This window comes from Rhinoraja longicauda, chromosome 10, assembly GCF_053455715.1.
Source record: "Rhinoraja longicauda isolate Sanriku21f chromosome 10, sRhiLon1.1, whole genome shotgun sequence".
In the NCBI taxonomy this organism is placed as follows: Eukaryota; Metazoa; Chordata; class Chondrichthyes; order Rajiformes; family Arhynchobatidae; genus Rhinoraja; species Rhinoraja longicauda.
The window spans coordinates 37,636,707-37,653,070 of record NC_135962.1 but is presented as its reverse complement, the minus strand read 5'-3'; the positions used below and the strand labels follow the sequence as shown (position 1 = coordinate 37,653,070).

The window sequence follows — 16,364 nt, the reverse complement described above, 5'->3', positions numbered from 1 at the left end:
ACTCATTCCTGGGATCATTCTCGTAAACCTCCTCTGGACCCTCTTCAGCGCCTGCACATCCTTCCCCAGATACGAGGCCCAAAATTGCTGACAATATTCCAAATGCAGTTCCTTATAGAGCCTCAGCATTACATTCCTGTTTTTGTATTCTTGTGCTCTCAAAATAAATGTTAGTATTGCGTTTGCCTTCCTTACTACCGATTCAACTTGCAAATTAACCTTTTGGGAATCCTGCATCAGCACTCCCAAGTCCGTTGCATCTCCAATTTCTGAATCCTCTCCCCATTTAGAAATAGTCTACACCTTTATTCCCACTACCACATGCATGATTCCACACTTTGCCACACTGCATTCCATCTGCCACTTCTCTGCCCACTCTCCCAACCTGTTCAAGTCCTTCTGCAGAGTCCATTTTATCTACACTAGCTGCCCTTCCACCTATTTTTATATCATCTGCAAATTTGGCCACAAAGCCTTCAATCCCCTCAGCCAAATAATTAATATACAACATGAAGAGTAGGGGTCCCAGCGCCGACCCCCTGTGGAGCTCCGCAAGTCACTGGCAGCCAACCAGAAAAAGCCCCCTTTATTGTCACTCTTTGCCTTCTGCCATCCAACCAACCTGCTATTCATGCTTGTATCTTCCCTATGATACCATGGGCTCTCATTTTTAGCAGCCTCAAGTCCGGCACCTTATAAAAGGCTTTCTGAAAATCTAGGTAAACAACATCTGCTGATTCTCCTTTGTTTGTCCTGCATTTACTTCCTCAAAGAATTCCAACAGATTCGTCAGGTAGGATCTCCCCTTCACAAAACCAGTGAAGTTAATGATGTGGAAAAGCCATTTGGCAAGGCAAATCTCTACACTAACTCTCATCTGGGATTAGATAATGTTCTAAATACCTTATAATTTAATGTCTTTCTCTGAAGACTTTTTTCTCCAATTTTATAATGCAGTTATTTTAAATTTGCTAACAATGCTTTAGAGTTAATTTTGCTGCTCTATACCTTTTATGTAAATACCCTGTGGGACTCCATTCACTTCATGTGTAGGAAGGAACTGCAGATGCTGGTTTAAACCAAAGATAGACACAAAATGCTGGAGCAACTCAGCAGGACAGGCAGCATCTCTGGAGAGAAGGAATGTGTGATGTTTCAGGCTAAGACCCTTCTTCAGACCATTCACTTCATGCTGGTTTAACAATTTGAACAACTTTTAATATACTAAATCATTATCAACAGAGGAATACAAAACAAGAACGTTACATTATGATGATATAAACTCTCAATTAAAAACCCCAGATGGGAGTATTTTCTGGGCACCCTTTTGCACCCTTTGGAAATTTAAGATGCCAATTATGTCAGACTAATTTAATATTCATAAAATCGTGGCAAAAATAATTTAAATATTCTGCATTTTTAAAGCCGAGGTAACACAAATTTTCTCATAAGGGTGGCGATATGAAGCATCATACGATTTGTGGAGATAAAGCATGGTGCCAGTTTAAATTTTAAAGTACAAAGCTTTAAATGGAAATTGAAAATATAATGGATTTAATGTTCAAGCCAAGTAAACTATTTATATTCAGTGACTCAATGGCAAGTATGTATAATTGAACATCTACCAAGAAAAACATATTTGGAGAATTTTTTCTTCTGTTTTGACGTGACAAAATGAACTGTCTTTTTATACTTCCTCTAAAAACAGTACACTCAGTCACAGCAGTACCTGTCCAGCTCAAAACTAGCAAAACGAGTTACAGAAACAGAATGGGACTCATGGCTTTAGTTATAGCATTGAATTTCTCTCAACATTTTATCTTACAGTATGACTTTAACCATTTCTGGCCAACATTTCCATTGCTGTGAACAGGTCACCTTTTCCCAGACTTTGACCAAAATCCACCACTGTACTTTCCAGAAACAATTCACTACTTCCTATTTTAACAACACCATGCCTAACTCTACATGATGCAGAAAATGACAGCAATGGCGTGGACCTCGGAATAGAGAAGCAACTACCAAACCGTTACTACTCGGGGAGATTCAATATCATGAGCAATATTATTGCAAAAAGTTACAAAGCCTAGGTATCTATCATCCACCCACCTTGTCCTTCCTCAAGGGAGCCAGAGGAAGGGAACCACTTGAGCAGAGTGATCTAAGAGCACAGTAGACAGGATGATGAAGCATTTTGGTATGCTGGCCATCAATCAGGGAATTGGATCATTATGGTGTAGTTGTACTAAATATTGGTGAGGCTAGGTTCAGTTTTAGTCATCCTGCTATATTACAAAGATGCCATTAAGCTGGAAATAGTGCAAAGATTTACAAAGATGTTGGCAAAATTCAAAGGCCTGAGCTACGGGGGAGAGGTTGGGCAGGTTAGGACTTTGTTCCTTGGAGCACATGAGGCTGAGTGGTGATCTTATAGAGGTGTTTAAAATCACGAGAGGAATAGATAGGATGAATGCAAAGTCTTTTACCCAGGATAGGGGAATCAAGATCTAGAGTGCATAGGTTTAAGTGGCCATTTTTCCCCCCACAGAGGGTGGTGGGTATATGGAACGAGCTGCCAAAGGAAGTAGTTGAGGCAGGTGCAATAGCAACATTTAAAATACATTTGACACCATTTAAAAGACATTTGGACATGGATAGGAAAGATTTAGACGGATATGGGCCAAACGCTGGCAAAAGGGACTTGCCAAATCCACGAGTTCAACATCCTGGAAGCACAAGAGCAGTAGATAAACACCAGCCTGTCCCTCCAGCAAAATAACAGGTTGGAAATACATTCCCATTTCTTCACCATTGCTGGTTCCAATTCCTGGAACTCATACCCAAGATACCGTGCGAGTCTCTTCATCACAGAACTACAGAATGCTGTTCTCTACCAATTCAGAGTAATGAGGTCTGGCCTTGCTTACAACACCACCCCGAAGAGCAGTGCTGTTTTTGTGATGGTACGCGCCAGTATAGCGAATGGACTCCTCGAATGCAACGCATTTAGCAATCATTCTTAGTCGATGGATAACATAAGTGAATGAATTAGAACATTTCCTTGTTTAGAGTTCAGGTATTAAATTACAAGTTAAAGAGTCCCCAACGTTGCGTACATTGATGGAAAAAAATCGTTAATAAATGGAGCTTAATTTTTAATTTACATGTACAATTACCTTTTTGTCTCAAACAAAAGGCACTGCCGAAAAGGAATAATAATTTAAAAAGAGACATTTTGGATGGTTCAATGACTATTCCGACCTGCTGTGGAGTGATGAACAAATGTTGTGTGTAAGATTTCTACGGCAGCTACACCACACGGTAATACACTAACAATAAAGTGCAAGCCGATAATCCTGTTTCCACAGGCTCTGCACCACGCTCCTACTCTTCCTGCTAATGAGAGCACCAAGGCAGTGGGTATCAGACCGCCTGACCCCCAGAGCCAAACCGGATCCATCGCTGATCCAGCAGCCACACGTGCCTTTCACAGCTGAACCACTGGACAGTCAGGACTGTGGCCGCTGTTCATTTTCCCAGGACATCTCCTGACACCAGGCTGCTGGGGCAGACTTTACCTCAGGGTAAACAAACTGGGATTTGGGACTTTCGCGTACATCTCATTTGCAGTAAGCTGCAGCAATTTACAGACAGTCTGCCCTGCACCACTTGATGAAAGTCACCTGCCTACTCACTGCAATCCGCCACTTCAAGAGTCTGAGAATGGAGGCAATTGAACCCAGACAGGAAGATTTAAATCCAGAAGGTGTGGGCAAAAGAGACCAGCTTTGATGGGACAATAGTCACAAAGAGCTGAGTAACTCAGACAGAGGGTTCCGACCCGAAACGTCACTCATCCTTTTTCTCCAGATGCTGCCTGACCCACTGAGTTACTCCAGCACTTTGTGTCTATCTTCAGTATAAACCAGCATCTGCAGTTCCTTCCTACACATAGCTTAGATGGGACTTCTTGAACAGCAAAGTTGGGCCAAATGGCATATTTCTGTGTTTTATGATTATTTACACATGCCTGGATTTTAAAATCGGCAGTTAAATGAATCACTGCTTGACAGGTGCACAAGGATACAGGAAAAAGAAAGATACTTGGATTTGGGTCAAAGATTAGTAATGGAAAGTCAGAAGACCAAAACATGTTAGTAAATGTAAAACCCACCAGCATTCAGTTCCTGTGGGTTCAGGAAATTCAGGTCTTCCCCTTAAACTGGCAGAAAGCCACCACCATCTCCATGGCTGTGTTCTGACTCTGGACTTGAGAGCCCAAGAGCAAAGCACAAACGTGCCATTATGTGGCAAATCTGCTCACTTGAGGAACAGAGGCACCATTCATTGGGATGGAGAGAAGTGGCTACAACAGAGAAGGGAAAGTATCACGCAATTGACACAGTTGCAAATTAATCAGGTCATTTTAAAACACCTTTAAACAATTAAAAACATTTTGAAGTATTCAACTGATATATTTTTATGAAATTTAAAAAAAGATATATTTCTGTCTTTGCTGATTGGTCATGTTTCAGGATCTGCTTTTGTTGGCTAACTGGGTCTACCTGCTCTCTCATGGCCAGGGCTCCAGAACAACAAGCATCCGAAGCCCACATCACAGAAGACTCTGTCCCTCCACTGCACCTTATCATTCTGAGTTGGGGTGGCACAACAGCAAGGGAACAACTACCAAACTGGGGACGACTTCAGTTGGCACCAATGTCAACAGTGAGGTGGATCACTGTTCACCACTACCCCAAGTTCTGGCTTACGGTCTCTGTTCAATTTAGCTATATGGCTGGGATCACATACCCCATCCTCTGCTCGCAGGCCCCCAAACTAGAAGAAATCTAATCGCAACAGTGAGGAGCGGCTAAATAGATTTTTGCAGCAATTTGATAGCATGCTCCGCAGGAGTTTATTCTGAGCAAGTGTGTGGTGTTGCACTTTGGGAGGTCTAATGTGAGGGGAAAATATATAGTTAATGGGAAGACCCTTAAGAGTACTGATGTGCAGAGGGATCCCAGAGTTCATCCATAGTTCCCTAAAAGTGACAACACACGTAGATAGAGTGGTAAAGAAGGGGTATGGTATGTACGCCTTCATCGGTCAAGGCAATGAGTACGAGTCAGGAAGTCAGAAACATTTATGAAAAGCATAGATCAGGTAAACATTCAGAACCTTTTCCCCAGGATGGAAACACCATAAACTAGAGGGTACAGCTTTACGGTCAGAGGGGGAAAGTTTAAAGGCGATGTGCAGGGTAAGATTTTTGTACACAGAAAGTGGTGGGTGCCTGGAATGCACTGCCAAGGGTGGTAATGGAGGCTGATATGATAGCGCGTTTAACAGGTATTTAGATATGGTCACATGGATACGCAGGAATGGAGGGGTGTAGGAAGGAACTGCAGATGTTGGTTTAAACAAAAAGATGGACACAAAAAGCAGGAGTAACTCAGCAGGACACGCAGCATCCTGCTGGTGTGGTGCCACCACAGAACCTTTCTGCCAGGGTGGACTGTTCCACATGCTATGTGATCATATCTCGATACAATCAGACTATGAGATGAATAAAAACTGTGGTAATTAAAAAAATCAAACAGCAGAGATTAATTGAGAAATTAACAACAGTACAATGAAAGCAGCCTAACCTGGAATTTTGAATACAGCCCATCAATCCCACTTTAAATGGGAAATATTCTGACTATTTAATTGAATATTGCCAAATGCATGGGCTATAAATGGTACTGTGCTCATATTCATGTGCATATTTACAACACAGTGAGGAATCATGCTAATTAAATCAGATCCTCATTTGAGAACAGATGCCTCACACACACATTAAAAATAGTAAACTGATATCATGCTATTGTGCGATGTGCTCACAAATGCTTTTATGGAACATGTAAAATTGCCTCTGGGCATTCTGGGCACAGAGCCCATCCCATCCACTCGTCATATCAAGCAGCACTTCTGTCCGACTCAAAACCTGGATTGTTTTCTCTAGAATGCCAGAGGTTGAGGGGAGACCTGATAGAAGTATATAATATTATGAGAGGCATAGTTTAGTTTAGTTTAGAGATACAGCACGGAAACAGGCCCTTCGGCCCACCGAGTCCGCACCGACCAGCGATCCCCGCACACTAACACTATAATACACACACTAGGGAAAATTTACAATGATACCAAGCCAATTAACTTATCTGTACGTCTTTGGAGTGCGAGAGGAAACTGGAGTACCCGGAGAAACCCCACGCAGGTTTCAGGGAGAACGTACAAACTCCATATAGAAAAGCACCTGTAGTCAGGATTGAACCCGGGTCTCTAACGCTGTAAGGCAGCAACTCTACCACTGCACCACCATAGAACCTTTCTGCCAGGGTGGGCATGTCAATGACTAAAGGGCAAAGCTTTAGGATGAGAGGGGCAAAGTTTAAAGGAGATCTGCAGGGCACAGTTTTTACACTGCGAATAGTGGGTGCTTGGTCATGCTGCCAGGGTTGGTGGTGGAGGCAGACTCGATAGTGGCATTTAAGAGACTTTCAGATAGACACATAGATATGTAGGGAATGGTGGGATACGGATCACGTGCAGGCAGAGGAGATTCGTTTAGCACAGATATTGCGGGCTGAAGGGCCTGTTTCTGTGCTGTAGGTTTCTATGCTCTACGTTCACACGCTCCGAGGATGTTCACTGCCAGTGCTTAAACAAGCAGATCTTTATCAAATTCAATCAAAAATTAAATTTGCTTACCTGCAAAGCCGCAAACATCATCATTTCCTCCTCCGTGCACTCTATTTCTTCCAGCAGTATCGACCATTTAGCTTGTTCAAAAAGCTGATTAATTCTCACTGCATCATACTGAAATTTCAAAGAAAAAACAACACAACTGATATATTTTGTGCAAATGCCTACTGTAGCACAACCCACCCCACCTCCAAATTCAATAAAAAACATAGATATTTAATGTCGAAGATTTGAGGAGGGCCGCGGGAGAAAGCGGTGACACATGAAGGGGTGTGGGCACGATGCCACAGGCGGCGGCAGACAGTCGATAGCCCGTTTGGTGAATTTTTGTAACTTTGTTGCCGCCAAAACGTGGCGACACTTGTGGACTGCCTAGGTGAGGTCTGCTAATTAGCAAATTTGCAGATGATACAAAGCTGGGTGGTAGTGTGAACTGTGAGGAAGATGCTATGAGGTTGCAGGGTGACTTGGACAGGTTGTGTGAGTGGGCGGATGCATGGCAGATGCAGTTTAATGTGGATAAGTGTGAGGTTATCCACTTTGGTGGTAAGAATGGGAAGGCAGATTATTATCTGAATGGTGTCAAGTTAGGAAAAGGGGACGTACAGCGAGATCTGGGCGTCCTAGTGCATTAGTCACTGAAAGGAAGCATGCAGGTGCACCAAGCAGTGAAGAAAGGCAATGGAATGTTGGCCTTCATAACAAGAGGAGTTGAGTATAGGAGCAAAGAGGTCCTTCTGCAGTTGTACAGGGCCCTAGTGAGACCGCACCTGGAGTACTGTGTGCAGTTTTGGTCTCCAAATTTGAGGAAGGATATTCTTGCTATTGAGGGCGTGCAGCGTAGGTTTACTAGGTTAATTCCCGGAATGGCGGGACTATCATATGTTGAAAGACTGGAGCGACTAGGCTTGTATACACTGGAATTTAGAAGGATGAGAGGAGATCTTATCGAAACGTATAAGGGGTTGGACACGTTAGAGGCAGGAAACATGTTCCCAATGTTGGGGGAGTCCAGAACAAGGGGCCACAGTTTAAGAATAAGGGGTAGGCCATTTAAAACTGAGATGAGGAAAAACATTTTCAGTCAGAGAGTTGTGAATCTGTGGAATTCTCTGCCTCAGAAGGCAGTGGAGGCCAATTCTCTGAATACATTCAAGAGAGAGCTGGATAGAGCTCTTAAGGATAGCGGAGTCAGGGGGTTTGGGGAGAAGGCAGGAACGGGGTACTGATTGAGAATGATCAGCCATGATCACATTGAATGGCGGTGCTGGCTCGAAGGGCCGAATGGCCTCCTCCTGCACCTATTGTCTGTTGTCTATTGCTATATGATTTTATGCAAAACATCTCATTTCAATGTACTTGGGTACATGTGACAATGAAGTATCTTTCATTCATTCTACAGCTGCTGGATTAACAATACTTCACTTATCAACGCCAAAAGCCATCACATTGTAAAGCAGGTCGAGGCTTAGGTTTATTATTGTCACGTGTATCAAGGCACAGTACAAAGGTTTTGTTTGCATGCTATCCAATCAGATAATACTATATGTAAATACAATGAAGTTAAACTCAAGTGCGACAGACAGCGCACAGGAGTAGAGAGTGTAAAGAGAATATCATTAGAACAACTAGAAATGTTTCAAGAATAGAGCGATTGTATCGGATGATAATAGATTCTTCTCTGGGGCCAGCATGCAAAGTGCCTTGAGAGTTGGATTTTTATCAAGTATTTTACGTCAAGTGCTGCCCCAATAATTTCAAATATTTGCATTCAAGTGGCCTGTGTAAGGTTATAGCAGAAATTGAAAACCTGTACAAGATTTAAGTAGTTGAAAACAAACTCATCTCTGAAGCCTGGATATGACAGTTATCTATTCCTATTTTCTACCCTGCCAGGATTAAATATTCTGTGAAGCAATGAATGTGTTTGGAAGAAAACAAAGTAAAATTAAAGTAGTCTGATGAAAGGTCAGCAAGTTCGATTCCCTCAGACCCCACACATGCGATTCAATCTGCTGAGTATTCACAGTACTTTGTGGTTTATGCAACTGTCAAATATTGAGCGGTAGGGATTATTAAAAATATGCAACCACAACAGTATTGACAGAGACACAAGAGACTGCGGACGGTGAAATCCACAGCAAAAAAATGCAAAGTGCCGGAGAAACTCAGCAGGACAGGCAGTCTGTGGAGAGAATGTCTGTGGAGCGAGGATGTTTTAGACCGACCCCCTTCAAAGCAAACTCAATGCTAGCATTTATTTCAAGAGGGCTTGTTTAAAAAAAACAGAGATGTAATGCTGAGGCTCTATAAAGTGCTGGTAAAGGCCACATTTGGAATATTGTGAGCAATTTTGGCCACCATATCCGAGGAAGGATGTGCTGGCTCTGGAGAAGGTACAGAGGAGGTTTACAAGAATGATCCCAGGAATGAGTAGGTTCACCTATGATGAGCGTTTGTCGGTACTGGGCCTGTACTCGCTGGAGATTAGAAGAATGAGGAGGGAGCTCAGAAACATACAGAATAGCAAAAGGCTCGGATAGAATGGATGTGGAGAGGATGTTTCCACTAGTGGGAGGGTCTAGGACTAGAGGTCAAAGCTTCAGAATTTAAGGACGTTATTTTAGGAAGATGAGGAGAAATTTCTTTAGTCAGAGGAGGTGAATCTGTGGAATTATTTACCACAGAAAGCTGTGGATACTTGTAAGGCAGAAATAGATAGATTCTTGATTAGTACAGGTATCAGAGGTTATGGGGAGAAGGCAGGAGAATGGGGTTAGGAGGGAGAGATAGATCAGCCAGGATTGAATTGCAGAGTAGATTTGTTGGGCCAAATGGCCTAATTCTACTCCTATCACTTATGACCTTCCTCAGTCCATTGAAAATAAATATCAACAGTTCAATTCCATCTACAGATACTCCCTGACCCATAGTATTGACATAGTTGGTGAATGTGTTATATGGCCTGATGTCTTCCACTAGGATTAACCTGAAGAGGATTTATTCAAAACACAAAGTGCTGGAGGAACTCAGCAGGTCAGGCAGCATCTGCGGAGGGAATGGACGGGTGCCATTTCCAGTTGGGACCCTCCTTCCAGTCTGAAGGACTCCAACCTGATACCATCTATCCATTCTCTCCACAGATGCTGCCTGACCCACTGAGTTCCTCCGGCACTTTGTGTGTTTTGATCAAGATTTCAGCTTTTGCAGCTTTGTGTCTGGAATTTATTTATTTATTATTCAGTCCATTGAATGAAGAGAAGTTAGCGCAAAACCAGCTTTCATAAGCCTTTCACAGAAAAGGTACAGAAAAGACACATCGCATGTCACTGTATTAAAGCCTTAAAATTAAACGGCCCATAAGATAGAAAAATGAACTCCCCTCAACAATAGTAAAGCAAACCTCCATTACCAGAGTGAGGCCATATGCAAAATGAAGGAACAGCACCTCATATTTTGCTTGGATAGCTTACAACGCGATGAACATTGGATTCTCCAATTTTAGGTACCATTCTTCCATTTTTCTCTCCTCTCTTCCCAGTGTCACCCCCCCCCCCCCCCCCACCCCAGTGCACGCCCATTTCTCCCCCCCACCCCCCACCCCAGTGCACGCCATTTCTCCCCCCCACCCCAGTGCACGCCATTTCTCCCCCCCACCCCAGTGCACGCCATTCCCCCCCCCCCACCCCAGTGCACGCCCATTTCTCCCCCCCAGCCCCCCCCACCCCAGTGCATGCCCATTTCTCCCCCCCAGCCCCCCCCCCACCCCAGTGCACACCCATTTCTCCCCCCACCCCCATTTCTCCCCCCCACCCCAGTGCACGCCCATTTCTCCCACTATACTGCCTCCCTTTCCCCTGCCACCTGAATCCGTTCCTCTGGCTTCAGATTTCACTCTACTTTTCCCCTCATCTGATACCCCTTTCTCCTCTAACCTTTGTCCACCCATCTATCATTCACCACCCCTCTCCTGCCTCATCAGTATCCACCGATTAATCGCCAGGCTTTGTCCCACCCCAATCCCTCCCCCCTAGCACATCAGTCTGAAGGGTTGCAACCCAAAATATTGCCTATCCATATCCTCCACAGAAGCCAAATTCCTCCAGCACTTTGTTTTTTTTAAGCCAAACATACCTTTGGATTTAAATCAAAGAAGATGTAATATTTGAATCTGAGCATTAAAACTTCATTATCTTTTACATCTTGTTCCATCAGAGACCTTGACGAATCTAGCCATCTGAAATAAAGCACGCAAAAGGTTGAAATGAATTTATGCACGTCTGAAGTCCATACTTGGAAAAGACACATAAAAAAAGGAACTAGCCGAACGTACCCTTTGTTCGTCTTCGCCTTGTCGAGTAGTGACTGGGGCTTGAATAGCTGAGCCAAAATGTCCGGGGAGGTAATTGGCTGGCTCACTGCAAGCACACTGGGATTGCCTTCCGAGAGGGGACTGTCACCAAACCAAGCGGAGGTTGGGGAAAGTGGACTGCCATCTCTAGAGTCGTAGGTTGGAGTCATTGTCTTGCTATACAATCCTGGACTCGAGTAAATGCTTCCTGATGGAGACACAGCAATAGAATTTTCTTCAGCTATGAAATATTTAGCAAGAAGCATTACTGCAGAATTAGATAGACACAAAATGCTGGAGTAACTCAGCGAGTTGGGCAGCATCTCTGAAGAAAATGGATAAGTACTGTTTCGAGTCGGGATGCTTCTTCACATTGTTTCTTCCATTTTCTCCAGAGATGCTGCTTAAGCTGTTGAGTTACTCCAGCACTTTGTGTCTATCTTCAGTATAAACCAGCATCTGCAGTTCCTTTTTGTTACATTGCAGTATTAGAGTTGTATACATACAAAGAGGAGAGGAATATCAAAAGCCAACAGTGCAGATACAGCAAGACTCAGTAATACTTTTCATCGTAATAATCAATGGTAAATTGGAGCTTACCTTTCGAAGGACCAATATAAAGAACATCAGAGCCTACAGGAAGAGGAGGAAAAGAGGAAATGAGAAGTACAGGGTAGAGTGCAGAACAGGCAGGGGATAGCATGGAGTGGTCAGGCAGTGGGAAGAGTGATCAGGCAGAGCAAGGCAATGTGCTAAAAGAGCAAAGCAGTGACAGCAATAATCATACACATACATTTATTGTGACCCATCATAGAACTGGATTCATTGTTCTACCACTTACATCAGCATAGACACTACATCTTTTTAACAGGGAGATTCAGTGGCGCAGCTGGTAGCACCGCTGCCTCACAATGCTCGAGACCCAGGTTCGATCCTGACCTCAGGTGCTGTCAGTGTACACTTTGCATGTTCTCCCCGTGACCACATGAATTTCCTTTCACATCCCAAAAATGTGATGGTTTGTAGGTTAACTGGCCTCTGTAAATTGCCATCAGTGTGTAGGGAGCGGATGCAAAAGTAGGATAACATACAACCAGTGTGGACAGGAAGGTCCACGTGGACTCAGTGGGCCGATGGGCTCGTTTTCATGCTGCATCTTTCAACTAATCAAAACATTTGTGGAGCAATTATTGGAGTTAAACTATTTCACTCAAAACTCCAAATATTAAAAAAAAATGTTTGCAGCAGCTGAGGAACCTTAACTTGCAATCCTGCAAATTAAGACAGAGGTAGTAGAATAAAGTCCATTTATGGCCAGTATTTATATATATTTATTATGGACCAATAGTCATCCTCTGCAAATTTGCAAGAATCCTCCTTCTTACAAGCAACAAGCTCAGCTGCAGGATCAAGAAAAACCTCGTGTCAGTCTCAGAAATAAAGCTCCATTGGAAATTTGGCTGCTCCATGCATTGTTGATGCAGAGACCTGGTGGTCACAGGAAGGAATCTGTTACTAGTGATTAGACACCTTCTCTGAACCGATCTCCTCAGCCAGCTACTAAAACAATCTGCATTACAACTCTACCTCTTTGCCTCAACTCCATGCAGGCAAGCCTGAAACATTACCTACCCATTCCTGACCCACTGAGTTACTCCAGCACTTTGTGTTTTACTCAAGATTCCAGCATTTGCTGTTATACAATTGTTAATGCAAGGCCTCGAACCATCAAATAGTAGCAACTCTGCATATTAATTTTAAATAAATTTGGTTATCCATTGAGCAGTGGTACAACTAAAATCCAAAGCTGAGGATAATAAATTAGTTAACTTGCAAGTGAATGAATCCTCGGTACATACAATAATAACAAATTAGCTCACCTTTTCTTTAAGAGAATCTGATTTCCTTTGCAATACAACTCACAAATTTAACAATTTAAAAATTAATAGTCTTATTAGTCTTACTAAAAATTAGCAGTCTTATTTTCCTCTACCTCATTTTGGACATTGGACTTGGTTTCTGAAACTATTGCACTACACTGCTGAAAAGTATACATACTGCACTCTGTATCTTTCCCTGTGCTCTGCCTGTACTATTGAGTTTGGCTTGTTTTGTATCTATGTGTAGTTTTATCTGATTTTATTGGATCGCATGCAAAACAAAGCTTTTCACTCTACATGCAACAATAATAAATCTAAACTTAAATCTAAAATGTAAGTATTTAGCCATCATTAATGTGACATAATCAGAACTGAAGACTGCTTACTCCTAAATTCTTCCCAAGTTTATGTCTTAATGGGCCTATTGATAATGTTTAAAATATATCTATTTGCTTTGGGTTTTAAAATAACTCCGGTCTACTTTAGTGAAAATACTAAGTAATGAAATTCATCATTCCCTTGGTATTGGGTAATAAAAATATACTTGCGTTCTGTAAAAATGAACAGTACAAGTGATGCTGGACTAAAATAACGCATTCATTTTCCTTCCAACCCATTTAGTATACTATATATGGAAGAAAAAAAATAATCCACACACTTTAGCAATTACGTAATACCATGTGTGAACTAACACAGAGCATGAGCAATGAGGTTCGATACACTTCCTAGAGCTGCCTTTCAAATAACATTTCTCTGCTTGCCAGGGATAACCACAAATTCCAAACTAAGCGGCATTTTATGACTTGCATCATTCAATTAAAATTGCACAAAATATGCTGCTCCAAGTTGATAAAAAAAACCTCTCAACCCCATGTTAACTCTGAAAGTTGATTTTATTTGAAGTGTTACTTTTGTTTAAAATTGCAACAGACTCTTCAGTCCACCATGTCCACGCCGACTATCGATCACCCATTCACACTAGTTCTGCTATCCCTCTTTCTCATCCACACCCTACACACGAGGGACAATTTACAGAGGACAACTAATCTACACACCCCTATATCTTTGGGAAGCGGTAGGAAACCCATGTGGTCACAGGAAGAATGTGCAAACATTACACAGACAGCAGCGGAGGTCAGGGTGGAACCCGGGTCTCTGGCGCTGCGAGGTAGCAGCTCCATCAGCTGCACCACTGGGGCTGCCAGTGTTCTAAAATGAAGCTGCAAATAAATATCCACATTATGAATTGCTGTCATTGCTACAAAGAGGAAACATTATTCAACGGAAAACCGTTGATAAACCCTCGATTATGAGGAAACAAGATACAGGAGTTGGAGCCCACTACACGATCACAGAGCCGCACAGTGCAGGAATGGCCCAACATGTCCACCATGCTCATTATGTTTGTCCCACAGCTGCCACGTGAGCAAGTGGGTTGAACGCAGCCTGCAGCAGCACAGAGAGGCTGTGGAAGAAGCCAATGGTGCCGAACTAGGCTAGGCTGACCCCATCTCCATTGATCCAGTGCTGCCAGGATACCGGGCCTTAAGGTGAGAAGATAAGAAGTTGCATTTCCCTTAGGCCAAGGCCAGATTTTTCAGAGGCTTGGGGAAGTTGTAAAATGGCAGAAGAACGTGTCGACTCTCTGCGTGCTGTTTTAGGAAAGGATCTATTGTACTCGTACACAGTATGATTTGACTAGATAATAAGATTTGCCTGCAGAACAAGCTCTTCACTGTAATACAGTACATATGACAATAATAAACTGAATCAAAACTAAATGTGTTTAAAATTAACTTCGAGTTTCTGCCAAAAAATGATAATTTCTAGATTAAGCCACAATCTATAATCCTCATAGGAAAATGTTACTTATATTTCTGTCTTGTCTCTAGCATGGGCACTTCTACATCACTGCAGCAGAGAGATCTAAAACTAGAAGGTTGGGGTTTGGGGTAAAGGGAAGAGAAAGAGTTTATTTTCTAAAACAGCTGTCTGCAAACGCAATGGCCAATTGAGGTAGGGATCGAAAAATCTATGGGGATAGATGTGCTGGCTCCAGCTGGGCTAGAGTTCCAGACCCCCGGCCGCAGGTTGCAAATTCAACCCACCGATCGGCCGTGGAAGTCCCAATGAGGTTGAGATTGGCTGCCTTGCCAAGCCTAGGTGCCACATTTTCGGGGAGACTTCCAGGGCGTGCGGTGGATTGCTCGCGGAACCCCTTGTGACCTCTAGTGGAACCCTAGTGTTCAGTACAAGTCTATAGATCGTTTCTTTTCTTTTTTTCGATCCAATTTCTCCATTGGTAAACGCAATTTTGGCAAAGTGAAAAATGCAGAAATCATGCAAAAAGCGCGGAAAATGGATTTAAAAAACGCTGAAATCCACGGAAACGCGGAAAATTCACATGCCTGGAGAGCTCTCTTATACCTGCACTAAGGAGGCATTTAAACATACCTAAGCAATTATAAACACATGTGAAGCCATGTGTCCCAAACATTACAGTGCCCTGAAATGGGGGGACTATGTATAAACACAGCTGTAATTTCTACATGGTGAAACCAAAATGTATAAAAATACCCTTTAATAAAATCTGACAATGTGCACCACATGTGATTTTTTTTTCTATTACAAACCTCAAATTGTGGAGTACAGAGGCAAATAAATAAATGATGGGTCTCTCTCCCAAACATTATGGAGGGCACTGTATATCCCGCCCTCGGGGTTTACATCTCCTTTGCAGATACCCTTTACATCTTGAGCCTTGTCACTTACTCCACCCATCTGCCAATCACCGACCCCCACCTGCATCCACCTATCACATGTACAGGAAGGAACTACAGATGCAGACCCGAAACGTCACCCATTCCTTTACACCAGAGATGCTGCCTGTCCTGCTAGTGAGTTAACTCCAGCATTGTGTATACCTATCACTTGTCAGGCTTACCTCTATAAGATCACCCCGCATGCTCCTGTGCTCTAAGGAATAAAGTCGTAGCCTGCTCAACCTCTCCCTATAGCTCAGGCCCTCGAGACCCGGCAGCATCCTCGTAAATCTTCTCTGCATTCCAAATTGACATCATTCCCTGTTGCACGGTGACCAAAACTGAACAAAATACTCTAAATGTAGTCTTATACAACTGTAACATGACCTCCCAACTTCTATACCCAATCCTGCCTATCCATGCCTCTCATAATTTTATATACTTCCCTCAGGTCACCCCTCGGCCTACAAAGCTCTAGAGAAAAACAAACCAAGTTTGTGCAACCTCTCCTTTTGGCCAATATCCTCTAATGCATGCAATGAGCGGCACGGTGGCACAGCGGTAGAGTTGCTGCCTTACAGCGAATGCAGCGCCTGAGACTCAGGTTCGATCCTGACTACGGGC

General features: G+C 43.0%; 1 protein-coding gene across 5 annotated transcripts in view; it reads right to left on the bottom strand.

Moving 5' to 3' along the window:
* fermt2 (FERM domain containing kindlin 2) overlaps positions 1-16,364 on the bottom strand; it is a 109,031-nt gene that overhangs the window by 40,604 nt on the left and 52,063 nt on the right. For 3 of the 5 annotated variants that reach the window (XM_078406673.1, XM_078406676.1, XM_078406674.1), the window contains exons 5-8: positions 11,699-11,731; positions 11,081-11,306; positions 10,882-10,984; positions 6,754-6,861 (exon numbers count right to left, since the gene is read on the bottom strand). In XM_078406673.1, the coding sequence (XP_078262799.1) occupies positions 6,754-6,861; positions 10,882-10,984; positions 11,081-11,306; positions 11,699-11,731 (470 nt within the window). The remainder of the gene's footprint in view (positions 1-6,753; positions 6,862-10,881; positions 10,985-11,080; positions 11,307-11,698; positions 11,732-16,364) is intronic. The other 2 variants (XM_078406677.1, XM_078406678.1) reach the window with 1 other exon arrangement.